We start from the raw sequence: 16451 nt of genomic DNA, 5'->3' as shown, positions 1-16451 counted from the left end.
CATGCCTTCCACACTCTGACTTGTGATCCTTTCGGGAACCACTCACCAGCACTGATTTTCCTGCTCTCGCCAACCTTATCCCTCTTCTCTAAACAGATACGAGAAAATGACCAGTGGGATGTACCTGGGGGAGATCGTGCGGCAGATCCTGATTGACTTGACCAAGCAGGGCCTCCTCTTCCGAGGACAGATTTCAGAGCGTCTGCGGACCAGGGGCATCTTTGAAACCAAGTTCTTGTCTCAAATTGAAAGGTGACTCGTGATCAGTTTCACCTGCTCGATGTGACAGGCCCTATGTTGGATGTGCCATGGTCACACCAGGTTCTGGCAGATCTGAAATTTAAAAATAAAAAGAGTAAGGGCCTGGCTGGGCATAGGGTTGCCTCCTGGGGTTGCTCCCTCTCTCCAGCTGTATCAGGACCACAGCACCCAGCTGAGGGTCCAGCAGCCTGTCTGGGCCCCGAGGTTCCTAAATGGTTACACAGGAGTTAGCTTAGGCTAAAAAATGATCCTCTTTTGATCCTGAAAAGATGATGTCCTCACACTTTATTCTTTAAAAATGATGGGACTTCTTGGGCGTGGCAGACCTTCTTGAATCTCAGCTTCTAAGGCATCCTGCTCCAATCTTATCATTGCTTGGATCATTTTCTTCTCCTCCCGCTTGAGCATCTAGGGATGGGGGCCCGTGAGCTCTGCAGAGCAGGTTCTAGGACCCCAGGAGTAGGTCCTGACATCCTGCTCTGCTTGCCTGCAGTGATCGGCTGGCCCTCCTCCAGGTCAGGAGAATCCTGCAGCAGCTTGGCCTGGACAGCACGTGTGAGGACAGCATCGTGGTGAAGGAGGTGTGCGGAGCTGTGTCCCGGCGGGCGGCCGAGCTCTATGGTGCCGGCCTGGCCGCCATCGTGGAGAAAAGGAGGGAAGACCAGGGGTTTGAGCACCTGAAGATCACTGTGGGTGTGGATGGCACCCTGTACAAGCTGCACCCGCAGTGAGTGCTCCAGAGAGGCAGGGGTGGGGGTGCTGAGGCTGAGTGTGGACCCTGGTGAATCTGACAGGCAAAGTGCAGGCCCTGGGGGCTCTGCTTCCTAGTGCTATGATGTGGGGTGTTCACCACCCTCTCCGAACCCCATGCTCCTCATCTGTAACAGGCAGGCAGTAATAATCTTTACCTCCTAGGCCTGCATCAGGGTTAAGTGAGTTCCTACATGAAAAGTGCTTTACACAGTGCTCAGTAAATACAAGTGATTATTATTAACACAGCCCCCCTGACCTCACAGGGAGCAATGAGAGCTGACTATTTTGCACAGTATAGAGCGTGTGACAAGTGTGAGCTCAGAGTCAGGAGGCAAAAGGATTAAGAGTGAGTTTGAATCCTGGCTCCACCACTTAGAAGCTGGGGGGCGCAGGGCCAGTTTCTTACCCCCTTTGACCCTAATTCTTTATCTCTAAAATGGTGACAAAAATCATACCTACCCCATAGGTTGTCAGGAGAATTAAGTCAAATAGTGTCTGTAGACTACGTGGCACATCAAAAAGATGGCAATGAAAGCTTTTATTTTATGTTTTATATTTTGTTTTGGCGATGAAGAAAGGTATTAGCAAGCTTATAAAAATTTCCAATCATGCTGAAATGTATACATAAACATATTATTACTGTAATTCTTGATCCTTAGCCCTTCCTTTGATGCTAATTATCCAGAATAACTGACTAATATCTTTTCTTGGTTTTTCCCTTGGGGGTCACATATTTTTGGTGTGGTTCCTACAACCCTTTTCCTTTGAACCAAGACCTGACCAAGGGACAGAAACCACATGATCATTTCAATAGGTGCAGACAAAGCAGTTGATAAAATCTAACACCTTTCATGATAAGAGCACTTAACAGACTAGGAATAAGGGAGCTTCTTTAATCTGATAAAAGCATCTATGAAAAACCCACAGCTGACATCATACTTACTGGCAACACACTGTATGCTTTTCCCTTAAAATTAGGATCAAGATGGACATCAAGGATGTCCACTCTTGCCACTGCTGTTCAACATTGTACTGCTTCTAGCACTGCCTCCAGATGGTTGTATGGTTTTGTCTCTCAGTCAAGTTTTGATTCAAGGGAGAGGCTTATAGGAACTAGACCAAAAATGTGTGACCTCACGCAGAAAATCAAGGGTGAGTCTACACAAGGCAGTTAGGCAAGAAAAAGAAATAAAAGACATCTATATTGGAAAGACAAAACTAAAACTATCTTTGCAGATGACATGATTTTGTATATAAAAATCCTAAGGAATCCACAAAAAACTATTGGAAGGAACTAAGAAACAAATTCAGCAAGGTTTCAGGATGCAAGATCGGTATAAAAAAATCATTTGCATTTCTATGCATTAACAATGAATAATCTGAAAATGAAATTAAGAAAATAGCATCAAAAAGAATAAAATACTTAGTAATAAATTTAATAAAAGAAGTGTAAGGCTTGTACATTGAAAACTACAAAACATTGCTGAAATAAAGAAAACCTAAATAGATGGAAAGATATCCCATGCTAGTGGATTGTAAAACTTGACATTGTAAAGAGAGCAACTTCCCAAATCTTTTTTTTTATATTTGAAGTATAGTTGACGTGCAATATTATATTAGTTTTAGGTATACAATGTAGTTATTTGACATACATTACAAATTGATCACCACAGTGTCTAGTAATGATCTGTCACTGTATAAAGTTATAGCAATATTATTGACTATGTTCTCTATGCAGTATATTATATCCCCCGACTTACTTATTTTATAACTGGAAGTTTGTGCCTCTTAATACCCTTCATCTATTTTGCCCAACCCTCTAGTTCCCTCCCGTGTGATGATCACCAGTAGTTTGTTCTCTGTATCTATAACTCTGTTTCAGTTTTGTTTGTTCATTTGTTTTGTTTTTTAGATTTCACATATAAATGAAATCATGTAGTATTTGCCTTTCTCTGTCTGACTTATTTCACTTAGCATAATACCCTCTAGGTCCATCCATCTTTTTGCAAATGGCAAGATTTCATTCTTTTTATGGCTGAGTAATATTCCATTGTGTATGTATATACCATATCTTCTTTATCCATTCATGTACTGATGAGCACTTGGGCTGCTTCCATATCTTGGCTATTGTAAATAATGCTGCCGTGAACATAGGAATGCATTTATCTTTTCTAATTAGTGTTTTTGTTTTCTTTGGATGAATACCCAGGAGTGGAATTAGTGGATCATATGGTAGTTCTATTTTTAATTTTTTGAGAAACCTCCATACTGTTTTCCATAATGGCTGCACCAATTTACATTCTCACCATCAACTGATGAGTGGACAAGCAATCTATTTTCCTCTATGCAATGGACTATTACTCATAAAAAGGAAGGAAGTACTGATACATGCTACAACTAAGTGCCGATGATGTTTCTCTTTTTCTTTTTTATAGCTTTTCTCGGATATTGCAGGAAACTGTGAAAGAACTAGCACCTCGATGTGATGTGACATTCATGTTGTCAGAAGATGGGAGTGGAAAGGGAGCAGCTCTGATCACTGCTGTGGCCAAGAGGTTACAGCAGGCACGGAGGGAGAACTAGGAACCCCTTGGGGTTGGGCTGCATGTGCCTTGGATACTGACCAGCCTTTCCTCTGGCAGATGAGCTGGTCAGAGACCAGCAGGCAAGCTTCTGGCTGACTTCACCTTCTGGATAGCCAAAAGAGAACCCCAGGTTCTTGGGTACTCTTAGCATTTTGTTACTGGTTTTCAAGGGCATTAAATGACATCTCTATTTGGCATGTTTGGACCAGAGATGGGCCAACATATAAAATCAAAGCATTGGGCCCAAGAGATCCCCTTTCAGCAAGTCTTTCAGTTGAGACCTGAGCTGTTAGTTCTCTATGGCTTTGGGTCCTGTGGCTGCTGGGCTCGGAAACAAATACACAATCTGTCCATGTGGCCTGTCTGGCTGAATTCCCCACTGGGATGCTTCAGCCATTGCTTGTAGTAGATTGAGCCATCTACTTGTGGATGCACATTTGAGAGGGATAGGGGCTCAACTGGAGATCTAATCTAACTTGTCATTAACTTGTCATGTTGACTTCAAGCGTGAAGAGAGAACAAACTTCGGAGTATTCAGCCCCAGGATGAAGAAGCGTTGATTGCCAGGGAGCCCTGTAGGAAACTTTTCATGCTTAAAGTGAGTTATATCAGCACCCTGTAGGATTTTGTTTCTCAGTAAATGTGTGTGATGGGGAGGGTGCTGTTTGGGGCACCTGTTATCATTTTACATGTGGTTTTTGTCACTGCTGATGATAGTTGTTTTAAGGACTGTTAGGTATATGAAATCCAGTAAATGAATAAAAATATTTGATTTCCCAAGAAACTTTGCATGAGGTTTTAATATTTCATCTGGGAGACTTGCTTGGTAACTTCATGCTCTGTTGGTGGAGTTGACCAGAAGTCCTTTCACCCTCCAAACTAACCTCTGCCTCTCTGGAACTTGGCCCCTCCCACATGCCCCATCCGTCTCCATTCTACCCTCCAGAACTAAGAGGAATTGGCCTGTTCCTGACCATTTTCTCAGTGGACATCCTCTCTCTCTTTCTCTTCATTTCATCACCTACCCCACACCTCTCTGCCCTTTATCTGAACCACCCATAACTTTCTACCTTGTCACGGAGTTATCTGTATGCATTTCTTATTTGACCTAGTAGATTGTAAGCTCTTTGTTAGATACATTTTTGTTTTGCCCCAGTGAACTCAGTGCTGTGCCATTCTTATTAAATACTTACTGGATGGAGGCATGATTGAAATAAAGTGTTCCAAGAAATTTTCCTTAGAAAAAGTAGAGACCATTATCGTGGTAAACAAACTGAAAAGAATAATATTCCAGATCATCCAGGTTGATTTATTCTGATTTATGTACTTATTCCTAGTGCTAATTGTCACCATTTGCTGAAGCAGGATGTTCAGACAGACAGAATGGAGGAGGCTGGAGGAGGGTAAGAGAGAGGCCAGCTGAGGCTGGGGACGGATGAGGGGGCTGAGGTTCCCTAGGAAATATTTTTTCATACATTTATGAAACAGATATGGAGATACTGTTGTGGAAGGTTCTAGATTTACCAAAATGAACTTTTTTGTATTTTAGTGTAATACCTCTCTGCAGAGATGTTGTGTGGATTTTTAAAAATTATCTTTTTGTATTTAGAGGTTATGCTTCCTTGGGGAAATGTTTCACCTTAACAGATTTTGTCTTAGTCAACCCCAAACCTTGTTGTCCTTGTTATCTTTCCCCAGTTCTCCTATTCCTCGGTAAGACACCCCCAGCTCCAAGCCCCTCTCTCTCCTGGTTCTGCTGGGGGGTCTCTCCCTTTGCCATCCTACCTGGATGGATGATCTGGACCAGAGATTCATGGAGTTGCACCACCACGTTCTCCTACAACCTAGTCTTCCAGCACATGTTTGGTAGGTTCAAGGTCACCTGGCCTACTTGTTTTTCAGTTTTGGTCTCTTACAAGAAAGAGAAGCCCCAAGGTATCTAGGCAACCTTGTACATTCTGACTAATTGATAGCATCATAGAATCCTTGAGCCAGAACGGAACTGCAGAGAGGGCAGACATCCATTTTGCTGTGTTTGGACAGGCCAGCCCCTGAAACACCTGGGGCAATGGAGGGCTAACTTCTCCTCAAAGTTTACTAGGCAAGACCAGCAACCATGTAACCAGGTAAACTGTCCTCGTGCAAATCCCACAGACATCCTCTTAGGAAGGGCTTCGTGATCATCTACATTTTCTATCCCTGTGGTGACTCTCTGCCAGTAACCTTTTGGCCAGAAAGAGTTGATGAATATAGATTTAAGAACTAGATCTTCCCCATGATTCTGACTCTCCAGAACAAATTACCTCATTCCCACTTGTGTGTGTCTTCAGAAATCTTGTTTCCTCTTCTTTCCATTAGCTGGAATGGGCACTCCATGAGAATAAGGACTTGGGTCTCATTTTTCCGGTTGTCCCCAGAGCCTACCACAGTAGCTGGCATTGAGTAGCCATTGGACAATTCTCTAAGTGAATGAATGAATAAATGCTAAAACAAGCACATGAATGAATTATTGCTCTCCTTTGAATCACTCCATTCTTCTATCTCACCCACTGGCACTTGAGCCTTATTCACAGTAGACACTCTATAAATGATAGTTCAACAAATGCTAAGCCCTGTTCTAGGCACTGAGGACCCAATGAAATGTAAGGTACCATTCCTGCTTTGTGAGAACTCACAGGCTAACAGGGAAGGAAAGACATATAAATATATGCAGTACAATATGGTAAACAGGAACAAGATGAACACATAATTCGTGACCATGTCCTGCATCCTTTAGATCGGGAACTCTCAATCTTTTTGTGCATGTGCACATGTATTTCGGCACACACACGTGTGTGCATGTGCACCATAAACCCCTTTGGCAATCATGTGAAACCTATGGATCCTTTCTCAGAATGTTTTTAAATGCATTTAATACCTAGGATTACAAAGGAAGTTGGTGGTAGTGAATTACAGTTATTAGAATATTAAAGTGGTAGTATGGTAATAGATGTGCTTATTTGCTAATGCATTCTGTGACAAGTTCCAGCAGGAACCTAATAACAATCATAATTTTCCTGATGAGTGTAAACAGTATTTTGAGACATTTGTAACAACAGCACATATATGAAAACTTCCATGGTTCCCACTGGAGACAAAGTTACCGGTGCTGCTAAAACTACTATGGTTTGCTGCCCACATTCATAATGAATGGAGAGGCTAAATTTCAATTAGAGGTGATTGAAATAGTTGAAACTCTTTCCCAGAGAAGTTTATGAACTCCTCGCTTTGAGAGTCCCCCCTCCCCACCCCGACCATGGGGCCCAGGTTAATCATCTGATCAAAATGTCCTAATAGAAGTGGCACATTTAGGGATAGCATGTTAGATGGCAGAGAGGCAGTATGCTTGGATTCAGAAGAACTAGGTGTGCTGTTTAACCTTCCTGAGCTTCAATTTCCTCATGTGCAAAAGGAGACTTTATAACAGCCTAACATGGTTATGTGAACAACACAAGCTAAACTGTGGACATGTGGATAAGCTATGAGCCATTTGTACATGTGTGAGGTGGTGTGTTAAGGTCCGTAACTGTTGTTGGGGAACTGTCTTATCATGGGTAAGATCAACATTAAGGTCCCTCCAAGCCTATTGTCTGAACATATGGCTGGCTAATGACTGGCAACTGGGGGAAATGCATTTCTCACAACCCCTTCCTTCCACCTCTGACATCTTGATATTCCCTCTCTTGCCATTTTACAGTTGAAATTCCTGGTGAACCATATTTTATTAGAGAAAAGAGGGGACTTGGGAGAGGTTGGGTAATAACAGGGGAACCTGGTAGCTTGTATCTAGGGTGAAATAGGAGAGGCGATTAGAGTAGAAGAGTTGGATTCTTTTCTGGTCCAGCCAGGGAAAGAATGAAGCTGGGGAGAAAGTGAAAATACTAAAAAATCTTCCAGGTTTTGTTTTGTTTTGTTTTTGTTTTTCCTAATGAGAAGGAAAGAGATAGGGAGAAAGGTAGGTTATTGACAACTGGGAATCAGAATGGCTTGAGGGATTGACCTAAAGAACAGGGATGGACTAACAGCACAAAGGACAGTTCCAGCGTCTACCATTCACATCATGGTCTATTTGTGACCCAGTTCCTAACAAGTCACCTCTGTGGTAGCTAGCATTGTCTAAAGTGGCCTTTCACAAAGTATGTTCAAAGTTTAACTGGATGTTCCCAAGTTCACCAATTCCTGGAGTCAGTCACCCTTTCCTTTAATGCTTAAATAAGATGGCTTATTTCTCCATCCCACATACTACTGAGAGGTCTCTCTCCCATCTTAGTATTTCAGCAATTCCTGGAGGGAATGCTTATATCTTCCCTTTACTCTTCTAATTCCTGTCTCCAGTTTGCTTCCCCACATCTCTCTTTTTTTTTTTTCCGGTACGCGGGCCTCTCACTGTTGTGGCCTCTCCCGTTGTGGAGCACAGGCTCCGGACGTGCAGGCTCAGCGGCCATGGCTCACGGGCCCAGCCGCTCCGCGGCATGTGGGATCTTCCCGGACCGGGGCACGAACCCGTGTGCCCTGCATCGGCAGGAGGACTCTCAACCACTGCGCCACCAGGGAAGCCCTGGAACTCTTTTTGATTCCCCAAAACACCATTAACTCAAGGCCAGTGGCAGGAACAGACTTAGCTAAAGGTTTGGGGATTGTGGAGGTGGACTAGGTCACACGATAGGAAACTATTTTACTTTTTAATTTTTTTTTGGCCATGTCACGCGGCTTACGGGGATCTTAGTTCCCCGATCGGGGATTAAACCCGGGCCCTAGCAGTGACAGCACCAAGTCCTAACCACTGGACCACCAGGGAATTCCCAGGAAAAAGCTTAAATATGATATACTAGATATCAAAGTTCTATGACCATCCCTGCCCCAGAGAACTTCTCACTGGCCATCTTTCTCCATAGGCTCTGCTGGCTACATGTTTTATGGATTCTTCCCACTTTCTCTGGAGACTTCTTTCTCCTCTTCTGTGAATTCTGGACTCCTCCATAAAATGAAAACTTCCTATATAGTTTTATTTTACAGAGTAAGTGATTCTTCTATGGTCTCAATCCACTCTTAGGGCAGCCCAAGGGACCACACCTTTCCCAAACAAAAAGGCCTGTTGAGGTGTTTGGATGAACACCTTTGAGAGAAATAGAAGGATTTTCTCTCTAAAAGGAATTATTCTGTTCTCTTAGAGTCAAGCTACAACAAGTGTTTTTCCTTGACATATAGTAAATTGCATATATTTAAAGTGTATGATTTGATACAATTTGATGACATCATTACCACAATCAAGATAATGAACATTAACCACCAAAAGTTTCCTTGTGACCCTTTGTAATCCCTCCTTCCTGCCCCTCTCTTCCTCCTTCCTACTTGGGTAACTACTGATTTGCTTTGTTTTTAATATAATTTCTTTTACATTTTTTAGAATTTTATATAAATGGAAGCATACATTGGTACACTTTTTTGATCTAGCTTCTTTCACTCAGCATACTTATTTTGAGACTCACTCATGCTGTTGCAAGTACAAAGTGTCCATTCCTTTTATTGCTGAGTATTCCATTGTGTTAATATACCACAGTTTGTTTATCCATTCACCTTTTCATGGGTATTTGGGTTGTTTCCAATAGCCAATAGTTTTTGGCTATTAAAAATAAAACAGCTGGGGCTTCCCTGGTGGCGCAGTGGTTGAGAGTCCACCTGCCGATGCGGGGGACACGGGTTCGTGCCCCGGTCCAGGAAGATCCCACGTGCCGCAGAGCGGCTGGGCCTGTGAGCCATGGCCGCTGAGCCTGCACGTCCGGAGCCTGTGCTCCACAACGGGAGAGGCCACAACAGTGAGAGGCCCGCATACCGCAAAAAATAAAAAAATAAAATAATAAAACAGCTATGAACATTGTATACATACAAGTCTTTATATGGATATATACTTTCATTTCTCTTGGGTAAATACCTCAGAATGGAAAAGCTAGGTCATTTGGTTAAATTTTTAGGCAAAAGCCAAATTATTTTCCAAAGTAGTTGAACCATTTTGTTTTTTTTAAGCTCGACTCATAAATGAAATCATATAGTATTTGTCATTGTCTGGCTTAGAATGTTGATTTCTTAAAAGTACATTAGTAGGTTGTCAGTCTCTTAGGACTGATGTTAAGAAGGAGCTGTTCTCATCATCGTATTGATGTTGCATTGCATCTGTAGATCAATTTGGGGAGAATGATCTCTTTAAATTGCTAATTCTTCCTAGTCATTAACATGGGATGTCTCTTTTTTGATTATGCCCTCCCTGATATTTTCCAAAAAGCTTTGTAATTTCCTATATAGGTCTTGCACTTTCTTTTAATCTTAGGTTTATTTTTAGGTAGTTTGTAGTTTTGTTGTGATTATAAATTAAGTCCTTTAAAAAAATTTTAGTTCCTAATTGTTTGGTTGCTGATGCAAAGAAATGCAATTGACTTTAAGAGTAAATTGCAAAGATCATGACCCTTTACCCCTAAAAAGGTCATCATGTATTTATTGGGAACGACAATCTCTTACAAAACCACAGTGCAATTATCAAATATAGGAATATCTTATTATTTCTAGTTATTTAGATTATTTTGAATTTTATGTATTGACAATCATATAATCCACAAATAATATCAGTTTTATTTCTTCCTTTCTACTCTTTTCACTTTTAATTTTCTTCTTATTTATGCCATCTAAATCATACAGTGCAATGTCGAAGTGAAGTGATGTTAGTGAGCATCTTTGTCTTATGCCTGATTTTTTATAGGGTATACCCAAACATTTCCTCATTTAGAATAATTTTTGTGTATTTTCTTGGAGTAACTTTTTTTGTGTGTGTGTGGTATGCGGGCCTCTCACTGCCGTGGCCTCTCCCATTGCGGAGCACAGGCTCCGGACGCGCAGGCTCAGCGGCCATGGCTCACGGGCCCAGCCGCTCCGCGGCATGTGGGATCTTCCCGGACTTGGGCACGAACCCATGTCCCCTGCATCCGCAGGCAGATTCTCAACCACTGTGCCACCAGGGAAGCCCCAGAAGTAACTTTTATCAGAGTAAATAAGTTCTCTTTCGATCATAGTTTATGAAGACTTTCTTTTCCCATGATCAGGTATTGAAATTTATCAAATTATTTTACTATGTCTATTGATATATCTTAATTTTTTCTCAATTGCTTACAATAATGAGTACTCTCTATTAGTTTAATAATATTAAACCATCCCTGCAGCCCTGAGATAGACCCATCTTGGTCGTGGTTCATTACTGTTTTTATAACTGTTAGATTTGATTTGCTAATATTTTATTTAGAACTTCTGCATCTTTATAAGTGGAATGAGCTTATAAACTTTCTTTTTTGTACTGTCATGGTCTTGTTTTTGTAGGGTTTTACTAGCCTCATAGAATGAGTTTTTATTCCCTGGAAGAATTCATTGAAAGTTTTGTGGAACTCACCTATAAAACCATTTGGGCCTTTTATTTTCTTTGGGGTAAGATTTTTAATTACTGCTTCAATTTTTTTGAATAATCAGATTATGCAGGCTTTCCATTTTTTCTTAGTCAAGTTGGTAGATTGTATTTTTCCCAGAATTTATCCATTTGTTTTCTTTTTAAAATATATTTGCATAAATTTTTTAGATTTATATATAATTCATGTAACATAACATGCACCATTTTAAAGTATAAAATTCAGTGGATTTTAGAGCGTTAACAAGTTGTGCAACCATCACCAGTGTATATTCCCCGAACATTTTCATCATCCTAAAAACTCCATACCCATTAGCAGGTCACTCCCGTTTCTTCTAACCCCCAGCCCCTGGCAACAACTAATCAACTTTCTGAATCTATGGATTTGTCTATTTTGAAATTTTTTTGTCATGGAATCACACAATATGTGCCCTCTTGGGTCTGACTTCTCTCGCTTAGCATAATGTTTTCAAGGTATTCATTCATGTTGTAGCATGTATCAGAACTCATTCCTGTTAAATGCCAAATAATTCCATTGTATGTATATACAACATTTTGCTTATCCATTCATAAGTCGATGGACATATGCTTGCTTCTACATTTGGCTATTATGAATAATGCTACTATGAATTTTTTAATAAGTTCTTGTGTGAACATGTGATTTTTTGTGTGTGTGTGAGAACATATGATTTTGATTCTCTTGGATGTATATCTAGGGATGCAATTGCTAGGCCAAATGGTAATTCTAAGTTTTAACTTTTTGAGGAACTGTCAAATTGTTTCCCAAAGTGGCTGTATCATTTTACCTTCCCACCATAGCAATGTGTGTGTGTGTGTGTGTGTGTGTGTGTGTGTGTGTGTGGTGTGGCATCATACCACCACATCCTCACCAATGCTTGTTAGTATCAGTCTTTTTTATTATAGTCATCCTAGTTGGTATGAAGTAATATCTCACTATGGTTTAGATTTTCATTTCCCTAGTGACTAATGATATTGAGCATCTTATTATGTGCTTGTTGGCTATTTGTGTATCTCCTTTGGAGACATGTCTACTAAAATCCTTAGCACATTTAAAAAAATTAGTTATTCCTCTTTTTATTGTTGAGTTTTAAGTGTTCTTTATATATTCTGAATTCTAGACCGTTTTTAGATGTATGGTTTACAAATAATTTCTCCCATTTTGGTGGGTTGTCTTTTCATTTCCTTGATAATATCATTTGAAGCATATAAGTTATAATTTTCACAAAGTCTGATTTATTATTTCTTCTGTTTGTGCTTTTGGTGTTATATCTAGAAAACCACTGCCTAACTCAAGGCCAAGAAGATTTATTTACCCTTATGTTTTCTTCTATGAGTTTTACCTAATTTGCCTTAAGCCTACCCAATGAATTCGTTTTTCTTTCTTTCCTCCCGTTTCCTTCCTTCCTTCTTTCTTTCTTTCTTTCTTTCTTTCTTTCTTTCTTTCTTTCTTTCTTTCTTTCTTTCTTTCTTTCTTTCTTTCTTTCTTTCTTTCTTTCTTTCTTTCTTTCTCTCTCTCTCTCTTTCTCTCTCTCGTTCTCTCGTTCTTTCTCTCTCACAAAATACTATATGAAAAAGGCATATCACAAGACATGACTAGTGGGAGAGCACAATAAATTATCACTAGCATAGATTAAGAGAAAATGTTTTTTGCTGTTTTTTATGTTGATTTCCAGTTTTACTGGGTAGTGATAAAAGAGAATGTCTTATATGACAACATAAAACAAATTGGTATTTAAAAAATTGTTATTGAGATATAATTGACATATAGTATTGTACTATGTTAGTTTCAGGTGTACAACATGACTTGATAGATGTATATATTGCAAAATGATTACCACAATAAGTTTAGTTAACAATTTTTTTTCTTGTGATGAGAACTTTAAAAATTTACTCTTAGTAACTTTCAAATATACAATATGGCATTGTTAACTATAGTCGTTATGGTGTACATTACATCCCCAGGAGTTATTTATCTTATAACTGGAAGTTTGTACCTTTTGACCACCTTCACCCATTTTGCCCATCCCTTTATGCCCCACCTTTGGTAACCACCAGTCTTTTCTCTGTATCTATGAATTTTTAAGATTCTACGCATAATTGAGGTCATATGGTATTTGTCTTTCTCTGTCTGATTTATTTAGCTTAGCATAATGCCCTCAAGGTCCATCCATGTTGTCACAAATGGCAGGGTTTCCTTCTTTTTATGGCTGAATAATATTTCATTACACATAGATACCACATTTTCTTTATCCATTTATCCACTGATGGGTACTTAGTTTCTATGTCTTGACTGTGTAAATAATGCTGCAGTGAACATGAAAGTGCAGATTATCTTTTCAAGATAGTGAAATGGTAGTTATCCTTCAGATAACTACGTAGGAGTGGAATTGCTGGATCATGTGGCATTTCTATTTTTAATTTTTTGAGGAATCTCCATACTGTTTTCCCTAGTAGCTGAACCAATTTACATTCCCATCAACGATGCACAAAGGTTCCCTTTTCTCCATATCCCTTCCAACACTTGTTATTTCTCGGTTTTTTTGCTTTGTTTTGTTTTTTAATAATAACTGTTCTAATGGGTGTGAGATAGTTTTGTAGTTTTAATTTGCATTTCCCTGATTAGTGATGTTGAACATCTTTTCATGTATCTGTTGTTGATTTGTTGTTGTATGTCTTCTTTGGAAAAATATCTATTCAGATCCTCTACCCATTTAAAAACATTTTTGTTCTATTGAATAGTATGTGTTCTTTATATATTTGGATATTAACCCCTTATCAGATATATGATTTACAAATACTTTCTCCATCCTATAGGTTGCTTTTTCATTTTATTGATGGTTTTTCCTTTACTATACAGAGCTTTTTAGTTTGATGTAGTCCCACTTGTTTATCTTTGCTTTTTGTTACCTTTGCTTTTGATGTCAAGTCCAAAAAATCATTGCCAAGACCAATGTCAAGGAAATTATACCCTGGTTTCTTCTAGGAGTTTTATAGTTTTAGAACTTATATTCAAGTCTTTAATCCATTTTGAATTTTTTGTGTATAGTGTAAGATAGTGGTCCAGTTTCATTCTTTGGCATGTGGCTGTCCAGTTTTCCCAGCAGCATTTGTTCAAGAGATTGTCCTTTTCCCACTGTATACTCTTGGCTCCTTTGTTATAAATTAATTGACCATATATATGTGGGTTCATTGGTCTGTTCAAATTTTATATTTCTTTATGATTTAGTCCTGGTAGTTTTATGTTTCTAGGAATTTATCTATTACTTCTAGGTTGTCCAGTTTGTTGGTGTATAATTTTTCATAGTAGAATCTTATGATTCTTTGTATTTCTGTGGTATTAGTTAAAACATCTCTCTCATTCCTGATTTTATTTACTTGAGTTCTCTCTTTTTTTCTTGATGAGTCTAGCTGAAGGTTTGATTATTTTGTTTATCTTAAAAAAATCCACACAGCTCTTAGTTTCATTGATCTTTTCTATTGTCTTTTTAGTTTCATTTATTTCTGCTCTGATCTTTGTTATTTCCTTCCTTCTATAAACTTTAGGCTTAATTTGTTTTTCTTTTTCTAGTTCCTTGAGATGTAAGGTTAGGTTGTTTATTTGAGATCTTTCTTGTATCTTAATGTAGGCGTTTCTTGCTATAAACTTCCTCCTTAAAACTGCTTTTACTGCATCCCATAAGTTTTGGATTTTTAAAAAATTAATTAACTTATTTATTTTGGCTGCGTTGTGTCTTCATTGCTGAGCGCGGGCTTCCTCTAGTCGCAGTGAGCAGAGGCTACTCTTCGTCACAGTGTACAGCCTTCTTATTGCAGTGGCTTCTCTTGTTGCAGAGCACAGGCTTTAGGTGCGTGGGTTTCAGTAGTTGTGGCACATGGGCTCAGTAGTTGTGGCTTGCAGGCTCTAGAGTACAGGCTCAGTAGTTGTGGCGCGGGGGCTTAATTGCTCCACAGCATGTGGGATCCTCCCGGACCAGGGCTCGAACCTGTGTCCCCTGCATTGGCAGGCAGATTCTTAACCACTGTGCCACCAGGGAAGTCCCCCCATAAGTTTTGGTATATTGAATTTCCATTTTCATTTGTCTTAAGATATTTTTTGATTTGTCTTTTGATTTTATCTTTGACCCATTGGTTGCTTGGTAGCATGTTGTTTAATCTCCACATATTTGTGAATTTTCCAGTTTTCTTCTTGTAATTGATTTCTAGTTTCATACCACTGTGGATGGACAAGATGCTTGATATGATTTCAGTCTTCTTAAACTTGTTAAGACTTGTTTTGTGGCCTAATATAGGATATATTCTGGAGAATGTTCCTTGTGTGCTTGAGAAGAATACGTATACTGCTGCTTTTGGATGGAATATTCTGTATATGTCTGTTAAATCATTCTTTTTCTTTCTTTTTTCTTTTTGCTCCTCTGATTGGGTGAATTTCACCCCCCGTCATTTAGTTTGCTGATCCTTTCTTTGCTTCATCTAGTCTGATGTAGAACCCTGCTATTGAATTTTTCAGTTCAGTTATTCAGCTCTGTGATTTCTGTTTGGTACTTTCTTATATTTTCTATCTCCTTGTTGAAATTCTCACTTTGTTCATGCATTGTTCTCCTGACCTTGATGAGCATCTTTATGACCATTATTAGAACTCTTTATCAGGTAAATAACTTATCTCCATTTCATTAAGATCTTTTTCTGGGGTTTTATCTTGTTCTTTCATTTGGGACATATTCCTCCATTTCTTCATTTTCTTTGACTTTCTGTGTTGGTTTCTGTGCATTAGATAAAGCAGCCACCTCACCCAGTCTTCAAAGAGTGGCTTCCTGTAGGAGATGAACTTTATCCTTCAACCTTGCCTTAGTTCTTGGTTGTCTCTCAAGCCTTTGTGATTGTCCAGGCAGCCTTCTTTGTTCTTAGTGGCCCCCAGTAGCTGAGGGTGTGCTATGACCTGTCTGTGACTCAAAGGGGAGGATCTTAGTCAGCATGTAGATGTAGGCTAATTGGAAGCCAGACCCCCAGGCAGCAGTTTTTAAAGTATGCAACTCTACCTCTTTCAGGGGAAGACTGGGAGATGGGCATTTCTATGTGCTCCCTCTGTGCTGAGCCCTGGGGTAGGGGGGATAGCAAGTTAAAAACTACTCCTTTCTTTGCTGTTGTCCCATTGGCCTGTGAACACAAGCGCTGCTGGCCACCAGAGCCAAGCTGTCAAGGGATGTCTCCTCTGGGCCACAGCCACAAAAGCCAGGATACCAGACGTGCGCACAAGCTCCTTTCAAGGAGACACCAGAAACCTGGGGCTAAGGACTTTCCTGGCGGTCCAGTAGTTAAGACTCTGTGCTTCCAGTGAAGGGGGTGTGGGT

The 16451-nt window shown here is 39.7% G+C and overlaps 2 protein-coding genes across 6 annotated transcripts in view; one reads left to right on the top strand and one right to left on the bottom strand.

The window, feature by feature from the left end:
• Window positions 1-4383, top strand: part of HKDC1 (hexokinase domain containing 1) — a 53037-nt gene extending 48654 nt beyond the window's left edge. For 4 of the 5 annotated variants that reach the window (XM_059052725.2, XM_067025518.1, XM_067025516.1 and 1 more), the window contains 3 exons: window positions 97-252; window positions 755-988; window positions 3450-4383. In XM_059052725.2, the coding sequence (XP_058908708.1) occupies window positions 97-252; window positions 755-988; window positions 3450-3597 (538 nt within the window). In that variant the 3' untranslated portion in view covers window positions 3598-4383. The remainder of the gene's footprint in view (window positions 1-96; window positions 253-754; window positions 989-3449) is intronic. The other variant, XR_010838957.1, reaches the window with a different exon arrangement.
• TYSND1 (trypsin like peroxisomal matrix peptidase 1) overlaps window positions 1-16451 on the bottom strand; it is a 1185869-nt gene that overhangs the window by 473137 nt on the left and 696281 nt on the right. The gene's annotated exons all lie outside the window — the stretch shown is intronic.

This window comes from Kogia breviceps, chromosome 2 (genome assembly GCF_026419965.1).
Source record: "Kogia breviceps isolate mKogBre1 chromosome 2, mKogBre1 haplotype 1, whole genome shotgun sequence".
NCBI lineage: Eukaryota > Metazoa > Chordata > Mammalia > Artiodactyla > Physeteridae > Kogia > Kogia breviceps.
Note: the sequence above shows the minus strand (reverse complement) of the source record. Positions and strands in the feature narration are given on the sequence as shown.